This window comes from Pinus tabuliformis, chromosome Q (assembly GCF_031772625.1).
Source record: "Pinus tabuliformis cultivar Carrire ecotype Pingquan chromosome Q, CPIR1, whole genome shotgun sequence".
In the NCBI taxonomy this organism is placed as follows: Eukaryota; Viridiplantae; Streptophyta; class Pinopsida; order Pinales; family Pinaceae; genus Pinus; species Pinus tabuliformis.
Genome location: NC_142296.1, coordinates 118,947,790 through 118,972,650, shown reverse-complemented (window position 1 = coordinate 118,972,650; position 24,861 = coordinate 118,947,790). Strand labels below are relative to the sequence as shown.

At 38.6% G+C, this 24,861-nt stretch overlaps 1 protein-coding gene and 1 long non-coding RNA gene across 5 annotated transcripts; both read left to right on the top strand.

The window, feature by feature from the left end:
- The first annotated feature begins 3,176 nt into the window (after window positions 1-3,176).
- LOC149218529 (uncharacterized) lies at window positions 3,177-4,607 on the top strand. Its single transcript, XR_016249180.1, has 3 exons — window positions 3,177-3,883; window positions 4,305-4,408; window positions 4,550-4,607. It is a non-coding gene; the product is annotated as an uncharacterized LOC149218529 (long non-coding RNA).
- A 42-nt stretch (window positions 4,608-4,649) lies between these two features.
- On the top strand, window positions 4,650-9,858 carry LOC149218528 (alpha-galactosidase 3-like). 4 transcript variants are annotated; one of them, XM_089384084.1, is made up of 6 exons: window positions 4,650-4,778; window positions 4,866-4,931; window positions 5,072-5,155; window positions 6,643-6,725; window positions 6,812-7,125; window positions 7,250-7,483. In XM_089384084.1, exons 1-4 carry the CDS (start codon window positions 4,705-4,707, stop codon window positions 6,686-6,688), a joined length of 270 nt encoding a protein of 89 aa, XP_089240210.1. In that variant the 5' UTR covers window positions 4,650-4,704; the 3' UTR covers window positions 6,689-6,725; window positions 6,812-7,125; window positions 7,250-7,483. The 4 variants fall into 4 exon arrangements, with proteins under 4 accessions (XP_089240210.1, XP_089240209.1, XP_089240208.1 ...); XM_089384083.1 differs by lacking the exons at window positions 4,650-4,778; window positions 4,866-4,931; window positions 5,072-5,155 and adding exons at window positions 6,120-6,174; window positions 8,319-9,858 and having other exon boundaries at window positions 6,643-7,125; window positions 7,250-7,526; XM_089384082.1 differs by lacking the exons at window positions 4,650-4,778; window positions 4,866-4,931; window positions 5,072-5,155 and adding an exon at window positions 8,319-9,858 and having other exon boundaries at window positions 6,183-6,725; window positions 7,250-7,526.
- Window positions 9,859-24,861: the final 15,003 nt, after the last annotated feature.

Genomic DNA, 24,861 nt, shown 5'->3' with positions numbered 1-24,861 from the left:
GGTTTAAAAATGTTCAATCGTCTAACATGTAATTGAATGGTGCAGGTCAGGACACAGTGGCAGTTAAGGGATTTGTTTTCATAGGGAAATGCCTTACGGCGTAAAAACGTTCGAATCACTAAGTGTAGTTACCACCATCTAATGGGGTAATTTTATAATTGAACAATCTTGTATGAATGGTTGGTTGACAAGAAAGAAACAAAATTTTGCAAATTAAGAAAGAAGATGAAGATACAACAGAAAATGTGGTTATGATGTAAAAATGTCAATATTATCACTTTAGTCTATTTTTAAACACGACAAAATTACATCTTTAACTAATTTATTTCATTTATTACTATAAAATGAAAAATTATTCATTTATTACTATAAAATCAAAATGTATTCATTTATTACTATAAAATAAGAATTCAAATTAATAAAGATATTACTCTATCTTTGCTAAAAAGAAACCCTAAAGAAAGAACCCTGTTGGTCTTATTATGCTATCTCAAGATTTCCATGTCAAACATCAAAGTTTCAAAGTAATGATGCATTCAATGATATTGGAAAATGTAAGGAACCCTATGAGCCTTATTATACTATGTCAAGATATCTATGTGGAACATCAAAGTAATGTCATGAATATGTCCTCATAAAGGTAGGATGGAAGATGTTTTCATAACGGTTAGATGGTAGTAGTTATTTACAAGATGAAAAAAAAAGGTTTTTGAATCAATAGGCATTGTTATCACCATCTAATGGGGTAATCTCATAATTGAACAATTTTGTGTTAATGGTGGGTTGACAAGAAAGAATAAAATTTTACAAATTAAGGAAGGAAAATGGAAATACCACATAAAATGTAGTATGTGGTTATGATGTAAAAATGTCAATATTGTCACTTTAATCTATTTTTAAGCGTTGGACAAGTATAAAAAATATCATTTCAAACGCTGAACTGCATACCTGTTGAAGGCCATTGATTGGGGTTGTGAAATCGCTTGCCTTTATCGACGCTTCAAAAGCTTCATAACTCCCCTTCCAATCCCCTGGAAAAACGTATATATGAAAAAATATGAAGTGAAATACTTCAATGGATATATTTTTCATAGCTGAGCAGAGAAAGATGTAGTTACAAGCAGAAGTAAATATAAGAAGACACAAATCCACATCAAACCTTCGGGTTGAATGGAAATATTAAGAGATTCTACTTGATACGAAGTGTAACCTTGATGATTCTCATTCCATAGCAATTTCATCATTTCCTCCTCAAGAAGGGAAAAAAGAAGTCGACTTTGCTCAAAGACTTAGTCCAAAAAATCTTCGTCGATGACATGATGGACGATATAAAAAAAATTCCAGAGTCTACACATGACTATATAAAAATCAATCAACCATTCCATACATAATAATTTTAATCGATTCCGCCTAAATCAATGAACTGAATGAAAGGCCAGGGAAATGAAAGTTGAAAATTAAAACTGAGAGTTAAAAATACCTTGGGAACTTGTGTTGCACTCGTCGTAAGGTTGGGATTGAAAAAATCAATGTAGGCAAGATTCACAAGCTCAGAATAATCTACCTCATTCATCGTGATTCTGTATTTTGTCATTTGTTTCTTATAAATCTCCAATACCTTCAAAATATTTCTTGTACACAGATACCAATACATAGCTATTTCTCCTCTGCTATCAATGAATGTGAAAAGAAACCTTTGTTATCAAAGAATGTGAACATAAACCTCATATCATGACTGCTAACTCTATCAGTGTTGTCATTATGACTGATGGCCTAGGAATTGATGAACAATCTCCATTACGTCCCATTGCACTTTCTTGAGTGTTTCCAGAACCTCCTATAGACTTTAGAGTGTTACATCAGAGAACTAGAATTTTTGAAATTTCATATGGACACGGAAACCTTCATAGGAAATTTTATAATATTATTTAAAAAAAAAAACCTAAAACCTATAAAAATCAAAATTTAAATTTCTTTTGACTGGTAAATTTCGTTGAGCACTTCTCTAATGTGCTAGAGGGCTTCGAAAGGACTGTGACGTGTTCAAATTTGAACAATGGCTCTGACATATATTCCACTTGTTTAATGTATTGCGTCACGATTTTCAGACACGGGCAGAGTGGGCATTTCAGTTATGGGTGGAGAGCTTTGGCCGAATGAGAACCCTGGGCAGAGAGCTCTACCTGAATGAGAAATTTATTTGCGCTATTATAGGTAAACTTTTCGAGTTGTTTTTAGTGAGATTTTTGGAAGCTTTTCGGGTGGGTTTTTTCCGGTTTAATTTCTTTAAAATCTTGTAGAAATTTATTGAAATCACAAGCTTGATGGGTAACCCTTGCAAAATCAAAGTGCCTTAATAGTTTTTCAGGGTGTTGAATCCATATATAAAGTCAAAAGACTAGTTTAAATAACACAAATCAAATTTTCATCTCAAAATTTTCGACCAAATTCCAGAACCAAAAATTCCAAAAAATCAAACTAAAAACAACTCCAAACTCTTTCACTTTGAACAGTTTACCTTGAAGCTCCCCCAAATGCTGATGGTTCCCACCAACCTCAAGAGCGCCCGCTGCACACTCGCAGTGCCTTTTCAATGCCTGCCCTCGCTCTCAGGGCATCATCCCTTCTTAATTGGTACTGGATGTTGAGACTCCGTCGCTTTTGGTTCCCACGGCTCCGGCACCGTGGTTGCGAATAAGAACGATCAGACTGCATGTTCGGGAGTATTTCACCATGCTTTCCTTAAAGCTGGAACCAGACCTCTTATAATTCTAGGAAATCTTCGTCCACATGCAAAGGTATATTACGGTGAATTGATGGAAAACATTGAAATTGTGGTTCGGGTAGAATATTGTATTCAATTCTTCACCTTTCATTAGAAAATTAAAGTTCAATTTATAAACAATTCATCTGATCAATTAATTAACTTCTTTATGATGTTATTTTTGTTATTTTGGGTTTTGAAGCTTGTGATTGAGAAATGATCAGTTGAGCCTAGGAAGTAGCCACGAGACTGGTTGCTCAATTCTTCAAGTTTACGACCAAATCATATTATTGCCAAATGAGGTAGGTTTGCACCATTTATTTGTCCCATGATATATTTAATATTCAAAAGTTGCGAGATTGCAAAATCTTACAATATTAATTTTAACTTTGAATTTTTAGGCCGATAGGCCTTCCTATGAAACAAGCTTTCGTCGTCCTTTTCATTCCCAGGTTAACACCTGGCATCCATATTTGGCGGGTATCTGTCGTGATTTCTGTTGCAACCCTCGCAGCACGCTTCAATGCGTCTTCGTTTGCTTTCAATCCTTTGCTCTGTGGCATGCCTCTCAACACCACTGGCCAACATCGTCATTATGAGCATCACCATCATCGGCATGGAAATCGGGCTATACTGTTAATCCCCATAACTGTGGCATGCGGGGCACTGTTTCTTGTCAGCGCCACAGCCTGGTGATTTGTTTTGTGAAAATGGAGCGCAAGAGACGGCGACTGAGAGAAACCAGTGAAGCACAGGAATCTAACAGTTCTGAGAGGATATCCTGCTCACTTGTATTTCCACTAGAATTGACTAATTAATGACATCGACATCCTCATCTTCTTCTCCTCTTCTTCGGCTGTTCTCAGTACTGTGACAACTTCATTATTTCTTTCTTTCGGAATAATCAGTACTTCTTCATCTCGGCTCGCAGTTGTTCTATACAGAGCCATGGCAGCGGCAGCTACAATGCAAGTTTCTTTGTTTCAGATCATTTACTTTCGTTCAAGAAGGCAACAACAGGGGAGTTGTTTGGCCTGAAAATGGTAAAATTTTCAAGTGACATGGGAGGGCTGGGGAAAGCCAGCCACAGGAAGATTATCGCGTCAGCATCTTCCCGCCGTACGAAAACCTGAAACCCTTCCTAAATGGCTTTTTTTCCCATCCTGTTTGCTTTTGTTTACTTACTCCTACAGTGCTACGTCTCTCTGGTTTTTTGTTTTTCAGGGGATTCATGATACATTTTCTTTTGTTTACTTACTCTTACAGTGCTACGTCTCTCTGGTTTTTTGTTTTTCATATATATATATATATATGTGTGGGGTATAATAGGGTTTTCACACTGCAGTTCCTTCCCCAAAGGGTGTCATAGGGCGTTCACTATGCCTTTTCGATATTTTAATTAATTTTTTTTAGTATTGATTAATATAAGACATGTTTATAGGTAACTGTCACAAAACTGCTTCAAGTGATAATTGCCATTTTTGTTTCATGTTAAACACAAACAATGAGAGAATATAATATAAACTGTGTTTGCTTACAGGGAAAGTTGATTCCTCGTGCTTTGACATTTCCATTCGGCATCAAGGCCCTTGCTGACTATGTGCATGAGAAGGGTCTGAAGATTGGCATATATTCAGATGCAGGGTAAGCTCAGCAAGACTTTCCTATTCTTGAAAACCATAACCCATTCGGGACCTTACGTGAGCTTACCTGATCTCAGGTAAGATCCTGTTTTTCTTTCTTCCATTTGTAAAACCACTTACTGACTTGGGGTTTTGGCTTTAGGCAATACACATGTCAAAAGCAACCTGGCTCATTAGGATTTGAGGAAGAAGATGCCCGAACATTCACTGAATGGGTATGTCAGAAATATTATTTAGTGTGTATGAAGTTAAGATTTGGTAAATTGTGAAGAAAAATTAAATGCTACAATATCAACAATGTTGCATCAACAGGGTATCGACTATCTCAAGTATGATAACTGTTTCGATGATGGTTCAAAACCTGAAGTCAGGTGAAGTTCTTCTCCATCAGGGTTTCATCTTTGGAGTAGATTCATACTTTCAGTTGTTAGAAGGGTTTATCTTTGTATGCATAGCAGGTACCCAAGGATGAGGGATGCACTTCTTAAGACAGACCATCCAATATTCTATTCTTTGTGTGAGTGGTATGCAAGACTTCTCTACTTTCTGTGGACACTTGTATACCACTGGATGTTGTTAAAAGTGTATACTGATTAACATTCAAATCATTGAGTTTTAGAAGTATTTTGTTGGCGACTTCCAATTTTTTTTGGTATTTTTGCAGGGGTGTCGATAATCCGGCTACTTGGGCTCGCAATGTAGGAAATAGCTGGAGAACAACACTAGACATACAGAATAAATGGGAGAGGTAATTTACTGGACCTTTGCAAATTGTTCTTATTATCAAAGATCCATGATTTCAGATTTAAAATTACAATTTTCTTGAGCCTGCGAAGCTCAACACTGAAACATAAGTCCATATACTATGAGGCTTACACATTTTCACTTGTGGCTTGAGAGGTCTGCACCATCTGCTTACAAATCTTTGATATCACGTTCAATTTGGTTATAATTTCACTCATAGATTACAAGATTTCATACATAAGTAGTTTGTAGCTCTATTTAGGTCATGTCTTTCTAGCATAAAAGAAACATTCGTATATAAGTTTGAATTTGAATACAATTTGATACAGAAAAATTATGTAACAAAAAGATCCATTACAGCTCCAGAACAGAATTATACTTCTCATAGCTAATAAAATATGCATTTTGTTCCAAATTTTAGAAGAATTTCAGCTTTGAGAACACTTCATAAATAAGAAAAAGGAAAAAAAAAAAATTCACTTCTTGAAAATTTTGTCTTTAGATTATATCTATAAGATGTATTAGAGATTTTCTTTCAATATTTTAGAGCTTTTTGGGTTGTTTTTTTTTTGGGTTTATGGAATGATCGGGATGAAATACATGAGGTATATTATCAAAAAGACAATCAAAAGTAAGATGATCACATTGTATCCATATTGTATGGAAAATTTGCCGGATTTTTACTACTTGCTAAATTTCCATACAACAAAGTCCAATATGACCGAATTTTGCTGCTATGTTTTCTTTTTTGGCTTCAACTTCCACTGAATGGTGTGAAAACCAGGGATTGAAATGCATGACCATGAATAGTATGGTGTCGGCCATTGTACATGGTGGAAGGGATTGAAATGCACTATTTATAATTCATTTTATTTGCAAATCGAAAGCAAAGATTCATAATTTTTTTTTAGCAAGTTTGGAGAGTTTTGTACTCACTTTATGACTTGCTCTGGTCCAGTATAACATCTCGGGCAGACCAAAACAACATTTGGGCCGACTATGCAGGACCTGGTGGATGGAATGGTAACGACCTTTCTTGCTACTAAAATTTACTGTGCGATGTCTTTGAAATTTAGGTCTTTGTTTTTCTTTTTTATTTTGGGCTTTTGTTTATATTGGGTAAGATATGCTCCAATCAAATGTTTACCATCGTTTGGTCATGACTTTAGTTGCTGTTATTTCATCATGAATCAAGATAAATGCATATCAAGAAGACGCAATCACACAAATTCCCTCTCCCTACAGAGACCTAGCATGTTATGCTTTTGCCATATAGGCTCAACAACATCTAGATCAGAGAATTATTAGTAGCTTTATCTTTTTATCATACACTTCTTACTTCAACAACCGCTATAAATACCATCAACCGATTCCAGATCATTACAAGCATTATTTGAAACGTTGTATCTGACTAAAGGAAATGAAACGATTTATAAATGTTGTCCTCTGTTAATTTCTTTGGACACCTTGTATGTTTTCCCATATCTTCAGATCCGGACATGTTAGAGGTTGGGAATGGCAACATGACTGCAGATGAGGACCGCTCACATTTCAGCATTTGGGCTCTTATGAAGGTATTCAACATGCCAATGTCTTAGGTGATCATTACTGATAATTAGGAAGGCATGAACATATATTATCATCGCTTGTTTTCAAGCAGGGCTGCAAATCGACATTCAAGGGAAGCTGAAAGAGCTTATTTGCGAGGCGATCACAGCACTGCTAGGAATATTTCTCTAAAATCAAAAGAGGAACATTTGGCTGCAGATAAACTAAATGCTAAGGCAGCTGCAGAAATTCTTCAACTTAGAAATGAAAAACATAAGGACATTTGGAATTTAGATCTACATGGGCTTCATGCAGCAGAAGCTTGGAAATGATTGAATACCATACTTCTGTCCCAGTTTAAGCTTTTCACAGATGACAAGCTGGAACTAGAGAATCGACATCTCACTTTTCATATACGTTGTTCAGGTATGTCCAATCGTACTTGCCAAAACTATTATACAATTTGGAATACGGTTTTAAATTGGTTCTTCAGATTAGGTTTCAATTTAGTCTCTGAAGAATTGTTGTGGTGCTGTATTTAAAATTGCAGAGGAAGAGGCTTTCATGAATGTATTGAGGTTTATGCATCAGGGAACACTTCAACTGCCTTGTACTGCTGAGGTGTTGGATGTGTTGATTCTTGCGCTCAAGATGGATGTCACAAGATGTGTTGATTATTGCCTCAGGGAGTTGCAGTCATCAATGACAACAGACTCTGCATTGCATTATTTACAGCTCCCACAAAATATGCTTACAAATCACAGAGTGCAGTCATTAAAAGAGTCTGCAGAGAAGTTTCTTGTCGAACATTTAGGTTATATTGAAAAGTAAGTTTCTTATTACAATGTTTTTTAATTTTTTTTTTTCTAAGAAGTATCATCAGGATTAGGTTATATGAAAAGTAAGTTGCCTTTGACTTTCTAATTTCTCCTGACTTCTAGATTTTGCATTTTTTATTTTATATGATTTTTAAAAACTGGGACTCTTTTCTGTTTGTAATTTTATACCTACTGTCATTTGAAGAATTAACTATTTTATTTTTCTTATTACATAACACAATTTGTTAATAGAATTAGAGAGAAGCTATAAAATTTTTGATATAGTTTATTTATAAATTTTTTGATACAGTTTATTAATATTGTTTTATAGAATAGAATAGATGATTTAATTGGTTATTTAAGTTTTTCAGAAAATATCAATTTAACTTTTGTTAAAAAGAAAGTATTTTTTGTCACTAGATTTTTTCTAGAAAAAACTTTTATGCACAAATTCCGTGCAAATAATAGTGAATTTATTATATAACTTTTAAAAAATAAATACTATAAAATAAGATTAATTTCAAATTTGGCTAAAATTATCTTTATCCAAATTTGACAGAATTCTGAAAATTCTGAAAATTCTGAAGAGAATATATCTATATATATATATATATATATATATATATATATATATATATATATATATATATATATATATATATATATATATATATATATATATATATATATATATGAAACAAAATTTGCATTGCTGATATGACTCTCTCGTGGAAGATTTCTCATTCATCCCTGATGTACTTCAAACTAATCAATCTGTTATGTCCTGATCATGATTTTCAGGCATTCTGAAGAGCTTTTGGATCTTCCTTTGGCCGGCATCGAGGTTGTGCTGTCAAGTGATGAATTGAGAGTTCAATCAGAAGATGCACTGTATGATTTTGTCATAAGTTGGGCCAGAAAACATTATCCAAGTCCTGAACAAAGGAGAGAAATCTTGGGCAGTAACCTTTGCAAACTGATACGTTTTCCAAACATGACCACTCCCAAACTGAAAGATGTTCTTTCTTGCGATGACTTGGATAATGTGTGTGCATCAAAGGTAGTGTCAGAAGCACTTCTTTTGAAGGCAGATGCACCCCACAAAATATTGAATGAAAGGGTGTACCAGCATTTCCCTGTTACAGTGGTGGAGTTTGATGACCCTATCAAGGAATGCATGGTGTTTTGGTACATAACCAAAGATTCCTGTTCTCGGTTCTCTCCTGATGATGAGCGGCTGTATTCTCTACCTTTCTTGTTCTGTGGCGCAAATACAATCTGCAAAACTGTAGGAGGTAGCGTTCTGATAATGTCTCAGAATCTCAATTGTATCTGAGACCAATGCATTACAAGAAATACTTAAAACGTTTAATTGAAATCATTCCATAATTTACTGAAAATTTATGCGCTGTCCTTCAGACTAGTGCATGGTTACTTGCAGTTTGTACAAGTTGTCATTTTTTCAACAACACAAGATAAATTTCATTCATTTATGGGTTTCTGTTGGTGATATGCCATGCCGGAGTTCGCAGCTGGATGATGTATGTGATGGTTAACCCATTTGGGAATTAGGTTTCTGCATATCTTTATGGGTAAACTATCTTTTTAATTTATTCTTTTCATCATATATATGACTCACATGAAAATTAAATGGCATCTACTTGGCTTGGCAGTTACAAGTGAGAGCCTTCCAGTCCTCTTGTAATTCTGCATGCATGAGGTCTCATTGTATTACTATTTACCATGTTTGTTCTGTTGTATCAGTTTATTTAGTGGGACGTATCTCCTTTTTTTCATGTTGAGCTTCACGCTGTAACTAATTTCAATGAAACTGGCATGACACTGATCATGCGAATCAAGCAAAAAGCTACAACTATGAAAAATGATCCCATTTAAATTAGCTGGTGGTTGGAAATTCTTTGAACTCGAGGAGTGATGTACAAGAATCCACAGTAAGTCAGAAGAAAATGCTCCCTAAGAAAGTGCAAACGCAACTCTTAGAAAATGCCAAAGTTCAATCTAAGATAACATGAAATGAAGTAAAAAATGATACATAATAGGATAGCCACAGTGAAGTTTAGTATTGTTATCCACATGGACATTAACTAAGGGAAAAAAGGCTGACCATACTTATTGAAAAACAGAATAATACATAATATCAAGTCTTTCTCATCATCTCTTCTCTATTTCAGTGAAAGTAATATGTGAAAACCCATCAATCTTTGATGTAAGTTTCATGTCTGTTAAGCAAGTCACATGATGGTTGTTTTGTAGTTTTTCTCTATGTTAGGACAGCTTGATCATTTTCATGAGAAATGCAAGGGTGTCACTCTTCTTAGACACTGGTACCACTATCCAATTAGGAGAACTTTAGAGGTTGTAGACAATTATATGAGAGACTGTGTACAATTGGATGATCTTTGGGTGCTCAATTACTTCTTAACCAAAATTGGCAGTGAAGGTCAAGTGAACTCATAAGTTATTTTGTTTTCTCTATTCTAAAATTTGAAACTGAATTCAAAACCTTCACTGTTTTCCTGACACATTTGTTCTTCTGGGTACTGTTTTGTATGGAGGGTTCTTGCTTGAATCCCCTTTGTTATTTTATTTTTGGATGAACCTAAATAAAATCTTTCCCCATTTCTACTTTACTTTTGAGTGTGTAGAAAAAGGTGAATTGATATCCTTCAGTATCTTTCCACACACCCTAGATTCCTCAGCAGCTGCTAAAAGGTCCCTACTAATAATGTGCCACAGTTTTTGGTAGAAATCAATAGGGAAACCAACAGGCCCTATTTCCTTTGAGTACACAACTGATCTTAGTTCTTCCTGGATGAAGACCCATGTTTAGTCTGCTATCGGGATTTGAGATATCAAAAGGCTCTGTTACCAGGTTTTGGTAGTAAGATTTTGCCGCTGTCTTAATACACAGAGCTGATCTGAGTTCTTCTTTCCAGCCTTATTCTAGATGTTTTGTTTGCTTCTCTTCTCCCTTCGGTAGTTGTGTGAAAGAAAGCAGTTGTCACGGACCAGAGCTTTCCCCCTTCACGGTTCATTCATCAGACAGCACCAGTAGGCTATGATATCCTCATGGTTGTGGCTTTATGGTCCTCAGATCTTTCTATTCTTTTTCCTCATGGCTAAGATCTTGTTTTTAGATATAGAGGTCCATTTTTATAGGAGATTGCTTTTGCACTCCCGCACGGCAGAACTGCATTGGGCTTGAACTTTTCTAAAAAATTAAGTTGTATTTAAAGGAATATGGTGTCCAAAAAGCATAGAACTCCAAACATCAAATCTCTTTGCTCCTTGTAGGCTTGAACCAACATCTCTTCTAGAGAAATTCAACAATTCTAATTTAATAATCCTATCGGCCTCTCTTTGTACCTTTTGGGACAATTGCTAGTTTATTTTTTTTTATAAGAGCAAGTTCATTCAACGAACAAAGCCTGGGCGCTTTGCCAAGAGAAGGGATCAGCAACTCTTTTTCTTTTCTTCTCTGTGCAAGAATGGATATAGAAGAGAGTTAAAGGAGGCCAAGAACCATTTTGATCATTGATGTGTAGAAACCTTCAATGGCATGGGAAAGCCTTGGTGGCCCAACTTGCTGAAGCAATCCATTCTCGCCAAGAAGAGAAGATGATCTGAACTCGTGTCTCAAGGGTCGACTCTTTGCAGGAAAGAAAACTCCTTATGAAGAACCAACGCCACAGTAAATACTGAAAAGAAATAGAACAATACTTCCATGGCTCAGAACCTACTCAGTTGTTTTCATTGCAGATTTAAAGCCACCTTCCTCTATTAATTTCTTCCACTAACAAAATCCAATAACAAATTGTCACAAGTTAAGTAATTTCGGCTCTCGAGAACACTATAATTTTGAATCGAATTTTTATGTACTTTTTAACTTCCAACATTATGTTTCCTCAGCATTGATTTCCTTTTGTTTTGAAATCCATTTTAGGTAAGAGTTTGAAAACAATTTTTGAAGTTAATAACGGTCAAGAGGAAGTAAATCCCAAATTTGCAATAAATTTTGTTTTGCAAAGTTTCACCTCCTTTTTAACAATATATTAAAACTTGTTAAAGTTTTATTGACAAAGTTCGTATCATATAAATATAAATGAAATTTTGACTTTCCAGAAATTTTTACAATAATAATATATTTAAAAAAATTGTAGATTACCATTCATATTTAATTTCTAACTTAAAAAATATAATTTTATATCAAAAAAATATTTTTTTAATATGAAAAAGTTAAGTTTTTTTTGTGTAGATCATGCTCATATATATATATATATATATATATATATATATATATATATTAAAATTACACATTTTAGACTAAGTTATAATACGTGAACACATGCATACCTCTTAAGATATGTGGAAATTTGCAAGGATAAGTATTTCATTTAATAGAAAATTGACATATTATACTACACTAAATATTTTTGCAAAAAATATCATTAGGACAACAAAATAATTCTCCACAATTTGTATTTTTACTCCGAATCAAAATTCATAGTGCTCATATGAATTTTGAGGACTTCAATTTGATAAAAGAGGAAAAACTTGAAATTTTGTCACTACATTTGGCCCAAAAGTGTAACCCATCTTCATGATTCACCATTGAAAGCATCCCAAGTTATTGATATTGTGGTCACTTTTAGAGTGTTTCTTATAAAGTAATATGAAGATATACTCACATTAACTAACCAATTAATCTAATTGTTATACTTCTTTTATGTTATACTTTTTTATGGGTATATTTTTTGCTAAATTTTGTTCAAAATTGGTGGAGATTTGTTGAAATCAATGTCACATGGTTCGGGTTCGAGTTTGTGTTCGGCAATGATTAGGTTCAGTTTAAGTTTGAATTTTTAATGAGGTTCAGATGAGGTTCGCCATTAGGTTTATCTATATATATATATATATATATATATATATATAGTAAGAAATCAACATCAGTAACTATAAAAAATGTTATCACAGACATGAAAACTGCAAGGATAAATTACAAGCTTTTGTTGTGACATGAGGTTATGGGTTTTGATCTATGGACTTGGTCAATGGGTATGAGGTTCGATGAGGTTTGTCAAACCTCAACTTTTTTTTAAGGTTTGCCAAAATTCGAACCTCAAGGTTAATGTTCGAAGAACCTTGTGACATAGGTTGAAATTGTATGTAGAATCTAGGTGTTTAAGTGTGGTTTTTAGGTTTTTTTTGTGTTTTTTTAAGGACGCAAACTTAATTGATGCAATCAAAAGTATAATTTAATTAGCACAATCTCATATTCAAACGAACTACCCAAAAATATATACAAACCACCAATTAATGAGAAATCGTGTGGATTGCTTGCCATGTACCTCCACAAAGTTCGAAGATCCCATGTTTGTACCCCTTTCATAGCCATGAAATTGATTCAGACTTAGTATATTTAGTATAGAATGATGATTTCATAATGTGGAGGTCATCACATTAAACCACCTAACCATTTTAAAGATTTGTAATTAACGTCCTCCACTTACATGGGACAGGATTAATTGTTACTCCCAAATGAGAATTCACACATGCCTCTCATCCCTTACCATTATATCTAATTACTACAATTTAACTTTCCATATAAATTTTGATAATTGTCATGTTGTAGCGGCTACAACCACCCTCCAAATTTTTGGCTCGCATGTAAATTTCAGACCTACCTCGTATCCTGCGACCAATTATCCTTGGTTGCTTGATTGGTAAGCTGATGATTTCAAGCTCCCCTCCTTGATCTTAAGAGTTTTCTGTGTTCTCATCTTCATGCATCATGTGTCATATTTGGGCATAGGGGTTTTTTTTTATCATGCAAAGGATTTGTTGTCTTGCTTCAAGGGAATTGTGTGCGTATTAGTGGTTGTCATGACATAGACATGTTTCACACTCACCTCATGCACTCACGTCACAAGGTTGTTGCATCAAGAAAAGTATGTCTTATGTATTTTGGATGGTATAAATTGTGTCACTAAGTGTCTGTGTGTGATCACAGTCGAGTCCTATCAATGTTTGCATATGTTTCACTGGTCTCACACTTATCTTTCCCAACCAACCTAACCTCATCCAACTTCCCGAAACTATGCGCTTTTTTTCTGCAACCATTAAGCTTCCTCCCTTTCTTACTGTTGATGGTGCTGGACCCGCCAACATGTCAAGGGGATCTCCCCGGTAAGAAGTCCCAATTAGACCTCAGACTGTTTGGTGTAGGAGTCCCAGCGATGGGTCTTAAGGTAATGCCTTGACTGCGATGTCACACAGAGGCAAGTAAGATAACTATGTCAGTAGCAAGGGTGTGACTGATGCAGAGAGTCAAGGAATGTGTACGAGAGGTTCCAACACTTCGAAGGGAGGGGAAGGTGAAGGTGAGTTCTAGGTTGAAAGGGATCAGTCCCAACTCGGCTAGGAACACACCACACAAAGGACATGCACAACTTCCGACGAAGCAGTCCACTCGGATGCGACAGTCACAACATACAAGGTAAGATAACGCGAACAACACTCACGGATCAGTTCGAGACGAATGTGACGGTTGATATAGCAAGGTTCATGAGAAAGGTATGTCTGAGGTCGAACAGAGCATTCAACACAGACGGTGACAACATTAACAACATATGCAACACATTAACAACAAGATTCACATAAATGCATACAAATCAGTTCATATACAAGTACGTAAGTTAAACAACATATATCATTAAAAAAACTAGATCAATCCAACTACAATAACAACATATTCATGAAAATGTGCTGGCTCTTATTATTAAAGAAGTGTAAGTCACAATCATACAATACACCATGTAAACCTACTAGACCCAACAGTGCAACATTATAGCCACATCTACTTGCTCCTCCAAACAGATGTACTAGCTCAGTGCAGTGGAGAAGCCAAGGTGCGTTACAATACTGTCCAAGCCTTCTTCAAGATAGTCTTAGTAGATGCTTGGCTGACCAAAAGCCTATACAATGAGTTATGAGGGACTATTTATAGCAAAGGATGGGGTGACCCTTGACATTCCCCTTTGTGACAATTCAACTACCCTCATGACCCTTCACCTACTCTATGACTGTTACATCCAACTGTTGACACTCGACTTACACTTGACATGACTCAACATTACAATGCACATGCACTCATGTGAGACAACATGACTTGAGCAAGCCCTACAAGACATCACTGACACTCAGTCCGTTGTGGTGAGACCAATTCTTTGACATTCTTGTGATGGTGAAGTTGGTGAGCTAATGCCAAGCTTGGTCGTCCGTGATGGTGTGCATGTACCTCATGGTGACATCTTGCTAAAGCAAACTCTTGCCTTCGTTGCAACCGGTGCATTGGTTTGGCCCCTTCATCCAACTCATCTGCTAATATGCGCATGGTCTTCTTGGGTACAGTTGAACTGGTAACACACTGATCCATAATGTCTGTGTTGATCTTCAAGTGTGTGTTGGTGGTCATGCGCATCAACTTACCGAAGTGCATGTTCAAATCCAGTTGGACTTGCTTCTTATCTTTGCCTTGGTGAGTGTCTTGAATGGGTTGGATTGCATGTGTGCACTCAACGACATGCATGTTACTGGATCCTTTGCATGTGATCAACAACACTACTCACCATGTTTTCTCTCTTTTAGCTGCTGGGATGGATCCTTAACCTGTACTGATGCAGTTTCATCCGTGAGTGCATGTTGCGCCCATTGTTGTTCATGTTCTTACTGCAACTCATTGGATTGTCTGTGTAGCTTCATGATCTTCCTGCATTACTGATTCAGCACATGCAACTCCTTATTTGTTCCATATTCTGCCTTCGCGCAATCTTCATGTCGCTGTTATAGACATTTTTGTGCCTCGCAGCATGGAGCATGAAATGTCAATAATTACAGGGATCCTCAGTCCCTAAACATGTTGTTCTTACCCCTAGAAGAACAAGGTCAGCAAACCACAGCACTTCCCATCAGTTCTCCACCTGAAAACACTCAAAAACAGGCTATTTTTGGATCATGTCAGCTGCTCCACTGAGCATCTGCGCTGGAATGCAACTGCTCCTCCTTGTACCTGCACTGAAAGTCAAATCTAATGAAGGCTACCTGCGCTGGGCGAGATTGGCCAAGTGGCACAGTCATTCTGCAAGGTGTCAATTTCCCAGGAAGCTTCCAAACTGACACTTGGTTCATGGGATTCGCCCTGTGATGAGTAAGAGGTACTTGATCTCCATGTGTAAGCAAGGATCTCCAAGTGGACTCAAGAACTGAAGTTTAACTGAAGAGGGAGAGGACACAAGGCAGCTTTATGTCAGTCTCAAGCTGACTCATCCTTTCTTCTTCTCTCCTATATATAGAGCTCTTCTATGAGGTCTAAGGAGGCTGGAATTTTGTGCAAAGCAAGGAAGTGTTGTTGGTTTACAGTTAGAGCTATTGGGTGATTGCTTTTATAGAGGTGAAGAGGAGATTTCTTGCTGCTGGGGAGGTGCTGCTGGATTGGAGCCATTGATGGTTGTAACCTTCTCAGAACCCTGTTACTTTTATCAATAAAGCTTTGAATGTTCTCCTATATACTTGTATTGCATTGATGTATTGTATTTACTTGTATATTTGATTCACTCTAATCCATGCATCAGTTATGAGTACATGTATCTTGTAGTTTTCTTCTCTCTGTTGTGCAGGATCTGTGTGTAGCTGGACCGGCAAAGGGAGCAAGGAGCTAGGAACAAGAGACAAAGAGAGAGGATAAGGATCGACAAAAGCGAAAGACACCGGTTGGTTAATCTTTTCTTCCTTCTCTCTGTACTTTCATAAAGGAAAACATTAAAGCTTTACTTTCAGTTGTTGCTAAAGACTGTCACCTTTAGAGTAGGGATAGGGTCATCCGAGTCGGATACTTTTCCCCACAACAGTCGCACTGTCACTTCACAGCCTGAGTCTCCAAATTTTCTTTCATTATCAGTGGATCTGCTTGATCTTGCATCTTTGCTCCACCTCTATGTTGTCAACAACCTTCCTCTTGCATTGACTGCATTTGGTATGCTGCCTTCAGCTATTGTTCATGATTTTTCTCACTGTGATCCTACTGCTTGATGTCCTTGTCCACGAAAAACTTGATGTCTTTGTGAGTAGGCAAGCTCATAGACAGTTGATCGACTGCATCCCCAAACATGCTCTGAATGGTGTCCTCGTCTCTACTCTCCTGGAAACCATTATACCTGTACTGGTGAGAGGAATATGAACAACTGTGATATGTGGATACATGGCAACACTCATAGAGAGGAATCTGTCAATCAAAAACCAAAATGAACATGAGAAATGACTTGCTCCATACCTGAGTGAATGATCATGAAGGTTGTGCAATTTCGGTCGAGAGGTCAGGAGACCGACTGCCAAGACTTCCCAAGGCACAGTCTGGGCTCGTGGGAGACTGGCTAACTATTGGAACGGTGAAATGCACAATCCATATGGGCAATTCACTACTGGGATTGCACAATGCGCAATTCTAGCTGGGAAAGACTATTGGCCTAGGGACAAATTTGCGCAAATTTTTGGGCCATGCAGCCACTAACCTCCAAAAATGAGCAATTCATTCCGGGAGGCCAGTTCTGGGCCAAAATATACAAATTTGGAGAGGAAGGTGAGCCTTCCTTCTCCAGATTGCGCAATGTAGCCTTGGTGAAGGCAGAGATCGGGCCAAGATTGGCCCGACTCGCCGACGGGCAACTAAAAGCAAGTAAGTCGATGAAATGCATGGCAACACTAAGTGATAGCAGAAGTTATTGACAATGCTTTCAAAACATGAATGAACGATTCAGTAAACATATAAACATGCATGTGGGTGAGGCAGTTCGTTGGTTGGGCGAACGTGTGTGCAAAATAGTTTCATGCATGCGACAACAATGAGATAGCAATGAAAACTAAAATAGAGCTATGAAAAGCTAGAATACATGTAAACGAAAGAAATAATTCAAAGAAATCAAGTAAATAGTACTCACACAAGCAAAACACAAAAAGAGACAGAAATTTTGCACATGGCATGGGAAGCGGGCTTACCTTAAAACAATTGAGCTGAATGTGTTGACTGCTCCTAGATGTGATGTGGGATGTCAGAGCTACAAGGTTGATGTGAGGAATGAGCTCTGTAACATCCAGTTGATGAGTTTTGATCACATCAAGGTTGTGACGCACATGCCGCGAATCTAGGGGAAGTGACACTTGGTGGGAGGCTTCGGAATTTCTCCTTGCATGTAACCTACAACTGTTAAACATAGATCCCTACAACAAGGGATGCCTTTGCATGCTATCTTGGAAGAAGCAGCCCATGCATGCAATTCTGTTTTGCTCAGTCCCGAAGGGAACCGGTCAACTCAGCTACACATGCAAGAGACTGCTCGACTGCTGGAGAAAAATGCACATTTCTTACTAGGAGCTCAGCTAGCTGCCTAGGATATTTGCACAATTTCTGGGTAGAGCAGCTTACTGCTGCCTAGATTTTCACAAATCCTGGGCTGAACAACCTGCTACTAGGGAAATTTGTGCAAATCCTACAAGGAGGGTTGGCTAGCAAGATTGTGCAATCCTGGAGCCCTATAGGCTATCAAAGAGGATTGTGCAATTTCTGGAGGGAAGGTTGGTTTCCCTCAAGAAATGCACAATTTTCAAGGGGAAGTTACTTAGCCTATAGCTGGACCAAGTCCGGTGAGAAGCCTGTGAAGGGAAAAGATCAAACTGTGATCGACAGGCCACCTTTGAGCAAGAAAGACACTAAAGCTTGAGGACTTGATGAAGCAAGGCAAGCTGTTGTGAAGGTTGGTAGGGAGGCTCCAAAACTAGCTAAGGCAAAATTTGGGAGGGTTGTTGTAGTTGCTACAAAACTTGGTGACACACTGGTAGAACTCCAGCTCTCTGAATGGACCTTGTTCTTGAAAAGAAAGTCTAACACCCGCGGAAGTATTTTTCAGCTCTCAGCTCATCTTGGCTTCACACTAGTTTGATTGTAAGAGGTAGCATCTGTCAGACCCTTGGTCGATTGACACACATTCCAAGCCAAGGCAACATAGTTTTTTTTATTGGAGTTGAGGGGTATAGAGGTGCACAAGCAGTATAATCGTCAGAGTCTTAGTTTCATCTCTCATGTTGCTCCACTGCCAACAGGTCTTGTGGGGAAAAATGCCTATGCAGGACGATCCTATCCACCTAAGGTGTGACAGTGCCTTAGCAACAAACAGAGACAGTTATTCTAGCATTCTTCCTTTATGAATTGAGAATGAAGAGAGATAGATGGACTAACTGGTGTCTTCCATTTGTCCCTCGATCCAGTACTCTCTTCTCTTTGGGAGTTCCCAGCTACTCGCCTTCTCGATCGCCCAGCTTCAACAGGTTCCTGCAAGATCACAAGAAGGGAACACTACACAAAGACATAGATTCATATTCATAACTAGTTCAGGATTAGAAATAAACCAAATACACTAATGCAATCATACATCAAAGACACATCAGCATATAGGAGAAACCAAGATAGCTTTATTGATGAATAACAAGGTTCAGGAGGAGATACAACCAAGAGAGTTCCAATCCAGCATCTCCTTCCCAGCAAATGAAATTCCTATCTTCACCTCCCTTCAAAGCATTAAGCACTCAATGATTCCAATCTCAAACCAACAGCAATTCTTTGCAATAACAAAATTCCAGCCTCTAGATCTCATGGAGAAGAGATCCATATATAGATGTTTGGAGTGAGGATGAGTCAGCTTGTGATCTGACTAGTGTCCTCTCTCTCTGTCAGTTCTTACTTCCACTTGGAGACTAAGAGCCTCTTACTCATCACTTAGTCGAACTCAGCAAGGCAAGTGTCATGGAGGAAGATTCTAGAAGCTTCCACAGTCTTGACACCTCTCACAAGAGACCCTGACATTTGTCATTTCCCGCTCAGCGCACCCTGGTAGTGCTTCCACCTGCGTTGCAATGCAACTAGCCAGTGTAGCCTCTACATTTCAACGTAGGCAGCTAGTGGAGCTTCTGAATTGATCCTGAATTGACTTGTTTTTGAGCAGTTTCTGGTGGAGAACTTCTGTGAATTGCTGTGGTTTGTTAGCCTTGTTCCTCTAGGGGTAGGAACAACATGTTTAGGGACTTTGGATCCCTTGGATTATGGACATTTCATGCTTATAGCTGTAAGGCACAAAAATGTATATAACAGTTGCCCCCTAAAGTATGAGGTCGTTGATTGGGTGAAATGCTTTATTGGGAGGATCCGAAGTTCTTTCATTTCTGGGAGGAGACCTGTAATATAATACAATACAATACATTATTTTCATACTTTTTTTTATGATCTAGCTGAGGCGGGCATTCCCATGCTCAGCTTTATAAATTCATTTTCATGTACATATAACAGACAATCGTCTGATGATAGACCGATGATTATGAAAGAGCCATCATCCTTTTGGTAGGATGATTATCTGTGCTGCAAAGCTGTACATTTCATGTCTTTATTTTCTGAATATATATCGCAGCCCGGATGGATGAAACTAGATCCGGGGTCTTCAATCTCGTCCGATCTTCACTCTAAGTACAAGTCGATCCATGTGAGAATTGCTCTGAAGTCGAACATGGAAAGACATCGCTTGATTACCAGTCAATGATGTAAACTGTTAACAAGCGCGAGAGGAATCACCGATAATGAAGATGACCCTCAAGGGACTGCAGTACAATTCACGTGGTGTGAATAGAGGAATTGGCATCGAACACCACGCAAAATCTTTCAGTCAAAGGTCATTGATGTATACCTGTCGCTGGAAGTGAGAAACTTGCCATTGAGGCATGCAAGCTTCAAAGTACTGAAGGGGGTGTTCCTAGATCAACTTCTTGGATAATGAGCTGATGTCGACAAGAAGCGATCCGTCAAAGGAGGGCCTTAATGAATCCCACATCGATGACACGGAACGGAGCTAATGATTTTGATGGAGGTGAAAACGATCTGATGACATATGATTCAGGGTGGCGGTCATGAAAGAGTATAATGTATGGTAGTGGATGGGACACAGGTGACTTCTCTGAACGACTTCTCTTGAACATATGGCGACACTGATGCGATGGATTGGTAGCATTACCCCAAGTATGGATGGTATGGCGAGACCATGGTGATGTGACCGGTGAATGAAACAACCCAACCCGATTGTGGTACGGAGGAAAAGTGTCATGTTCAAGAGCGACTTGCTACCATCAAAGTTTTCTTGAGTTTCTCCCAATTTTTCCCCAGTCACTGCTGACCAGTACCTCTTTATTTTTGTCAAGCTTGAGGAGGATAACATATGCTTGTTCTATAACTTTCCCTTCGGGCAAGCCCATCGCTATGTTTTAACGAGCCTAGTGATAGGGAAACTCGTTCTCGTCTAAAGACAAGTTTGTCGCTATTTAATGCATTTAACGAGTCTAACGACAAGGATAACTCGGTCCTTTTCATTTTTAGAGAGTCTAAAAAGATACATAAAGTTAACTCCAAAAGTCCTTTTTCGTCATCTAGTCCCTTAAGTCCGAAAAAGTATAAAACAATACAGAAGGGATGAATTTTCGGTAGTTTTAACGAGCCGAATAAAACAAGCGCTCGATCTTTTTGTGCAATAAACCCTCAGGTCCAAAAAGATTAAAATCTAGTGGAGGGATAACTCTTCCGGTCACTTTAACGAGCTGGAAGGCCAAAACTCGGCAATCTTTTCATATTTTACGAGTCAGATGAAAAGAGCTTAAAGAAGACTCGTCTTTTGAGGAACGAGTGATAAAAAGGGGTAGCAGTTGATTCCAGGGAAGGATTGGAATTTCCAAATCACGGCAGTGTCACAAGGATGGCTAGTGAAATCACTCTTCGCTGCTGTTCCTCAAAATGGGTAAACAATCATATGGAGGTGAATGATCGGCCAATGGAAAAGTGGAGGTGGTGGGCAAACACGACCAAGGCTTTAATGGCTGATGATATTACATTCACGGTGGTTATTTATCGGAATAGTTCTTTTTTTAACGAGCTTAAACGCGAGTGGAAACATTTGCTCGATCTTATGTTTATTTTTTAACGAGCATGAACTATGCGCTAAAACTGCTCGGATCTTGCGTTTATTTTTTAACGAGCATGAACTGTGTGCTAAAACTGCTCGATTATCCAGCCATATGATAAGAATGTCTCATGTAAAACAACAACATTTAGATTTTGCCCCACATCCTTTCTTTATGCAAGTTCGGAAACGACTAATCCTACGAGTTTAAAGGGTTAGACCTACAGGTTTAAAGGGAAGGACCTAAAAATTTAAAAAATAAATAGCCGCCCTTGCTTGCACTCCAAAAGGTTTGCATGCCCCCAGATATAAAACAGAGTTTCAAGGTTACCTCTACTTCACTTCCGCCAAAACAATTGTTTTACCGAGAGAGGCCTACCTCTTTCAGGCTACCCAAAGATTGTTTTGTTATTCTTTCAACAAAACATTTCTTCGGCGGTGTCTACCGAGATAGACAAAGGTGAGGCTCCAAACACGTAGCTTTGACAAGAGAATCATATTCTAGAATAACCCCTCTTCCAACCACGGATGGGGTACAGACTAGTCATATTCTCCCGCGGAAACCTACCCTATACCCAAATTTTTTCCTGCCGAAGCAGACCAGGACGCATGCCCCCTGGGTTCCAGTCATATCCTCCCGGATTACTCGCGCTCATCAGGAGGACGGACCGTGGGTTGAGACATTTCTTGAGTGAAAGGACCATTTAGGGATGGTATATGACTATTTGCGATGCGTGATCCGGGGAATGAAAGTTGGTCCACGAGCTTGACCATTCTTCCTTCATGCGGAAAACACATTACTCTAAAGAGTGAGGAGACGATGGCTCCCATGCAATATATATAGTCTCGTCTAAGGAGTAGGTTATAATCCAAGGGTCCTTGAACGACCATCACGTTCATTTGAACGGTCTTCCTTTTCAATGTGATTGGCACATTGGGAAGAATCCCTAACGGTCGACTGGTTCCTTTATCGAAGCCTGTCAGATTTCTCATTTCAGGAAAAAGCGCTGGCGAACCAAGCGCTTTCCAAGAAATAGAGGAAAGGATACTCACAGATGCTCCCTCATCAATGATGGTGCCAGCCATTACCATTCTGTATATTTGAACGATAATTCTGAATGGTATGCTTGCTGGCAACCGGGGTCTGCCTAGTTGGTTCCAGTCGAAGGATACAACTAGGTTGCTTGGTGGTGGGACCGAATAGACGGCCGGGTACGACTCTGACGAAGTTCCTTCCTGCGATAAAGGAATGGGCGAATTGCCCCCTTGTTCGTCGGAGTCTGTGTTGATGAAGAGAATTTGGACGGTGTCGTCTTTATTCTCCTTTGTGATGGTATCATTCGAAGATAGAGCCTCTGAAGGCAAAACCGGGTCAACTGCCGCCTCAACCTTTTGACTTTCGTCAGGCATGGATTCAGACGGTTCATCTTCAATGATAGGTGCTTCGGCTGACCACCTGAGCGGGCCAGCCGGGTTCTCAACTGGTGAAGGACTTGGTAGGAGTTTTTGATATCTAGGAGGAAGTTGCACTGGTAAAACCGGGCGATCTTCCAGAACTCTTTTAGCCTCGTCTAAGAAGGGACAACGGTGGATGGCATGGTCGTCTTCACACAGTTTGCAGGGAAATCTAGCTTTCCCTCTCTGTCCTGTGGCTTCACTTTCACTAGTTGACGGTGTGCTGTCAACATGGTTATCAGAGGTTGACGCCACCGAATTGTGCAAGCGGGGAGACCAGTCCCTTAGTATCCGAGGGATGCAAGGACAATCTCTGTGAAAGTGGTCTCCCTTGCATATGACACATGGTGATTTAGGCCTAGTCAGTGCAGTGTGTGGATTTTCATTAGACGCCATTCGCTTGCCCCCAGTCGCTTTTGGCTCCTTCTTCTTCTTCTCCTTCTTCTCCTTAGGAGCTTGGCTTTTGGCTTTGCCAGCTCCATCAAGCGAAGAGGAAGGAGGAGAGGAAGAGTTAGAGGAAGTGGAAGGCTGGTGGGCAGCTCTGGACTGGTCTAACTGCTGATTCGATTGTTCAGGAATAATGGTGTTTTGAACAACATTAGTTGAGAAGAGCTAGACAGGCAAACCGATTGTCAGTCCTGGAAGCGACAATGTGGCCATATGGGGTGCTCCAACATCTCCCCAAGAGGAGAAGGGACTAGGACTTCCACCAAGAGGAATTCCTTGGTTGGAGGGCTCCATTTTCTCAACTGAAAGATCAACGCGGGAATAAGGGTGATTTATTATTCCGTTTAAAATAAGTTTTAATGACGCTTTAGACACAACTTGCTTTTTCAATTTTAAAGAGTCGAGAAAAAGCTAAAGATGACTCTAGTCTCCTTCGATGTTTTAACGAGCCCGAAGTGACAAATGCTCGGATGGACTTTTTCCGTTATAGAGTCTGAAAAAGGCCAAAAGGAACTGCTCTGGAGTTCTAGGTAGAGGGTGTGCCAAACTTTTCGCAAAACCGCAGAATACTTTTTAAGGTACGGGCAGTCAATCTTCCTGAATGCTGTGTTCAGTGCATTGCGATCAGTAGGGCGGTCGACACGGCTTCCTAAGGATAAAGGTTTTATGCCTATAGGGGTCTCCCAATATATATGCGACGGTACGTGGGAGCACAATCCGTACTGGCGCTATCGTCCCTCAGGAGGAATCACCCACCATCAGCGAGATCGACAGTCACCAGGCTTTACGACGCAGGAACACGTCTCTAGCCTAGACCTCTATGTTGTGCGTTATGTTACAAAGCGTTATTAAGTTCATTGAGTTTATTTTATGTTGATCTTTCTTAGAAGTTTGCCTTTTGAGGTTCACCACGAGATGTATAGACAACTTCCTAAATGCAATCTAAAAGATGATAAGCAAATTTTATCTCTTTTTCAACAATGAAAATCCTAGCTACAAAGGGAAAAGAAAGACACCATCTTTTCTCAGAGAGCAATCAACACACTCTAAATGCACTTTCCCTAAATCAATCATGCAAACTATCAAGATGTAAATGCACAATGAAAGTGTTTGTTTTCCGCTTTCTTAATATTGATGCCTAAAAAGAAAGCTTTTTGCACAACTTTGAATTTGCTTTTAAATGACAAATACAAACAAGTTTACTTTTCCGAAATCAGAAAGGGTAGAAGAGATTACAACACTTAACGATTTTCGAAATGAATACTTGTTTTGACACTCAAAAGAGACAAACTCAAACCAAAAGCAAAAATGAATGTATAACCAACTGTAAACAGCCAATGAACTCTCTCCTAAGATTACAATCAACAGATCTGAATCAA

What these genes read in the sequence shown, in the direction of transcription:
- LOC149218528 (XM_089384083.1), top strand. Translation starts at nt 7,264, where the DNA reads ATGAATGTATTGAGGTTTATGCATCAGGGAACACTTCAACTGCCTTGT. An exon ending in CATTTAGGTTATATTGAAAA is followed by an intron (nt 7,527 to 8,318) that starts GTAAGTTTCTTA and finishes CATGATTTTCAG; the next exon opens with GCATTCTGAAGAGCTTTTGG.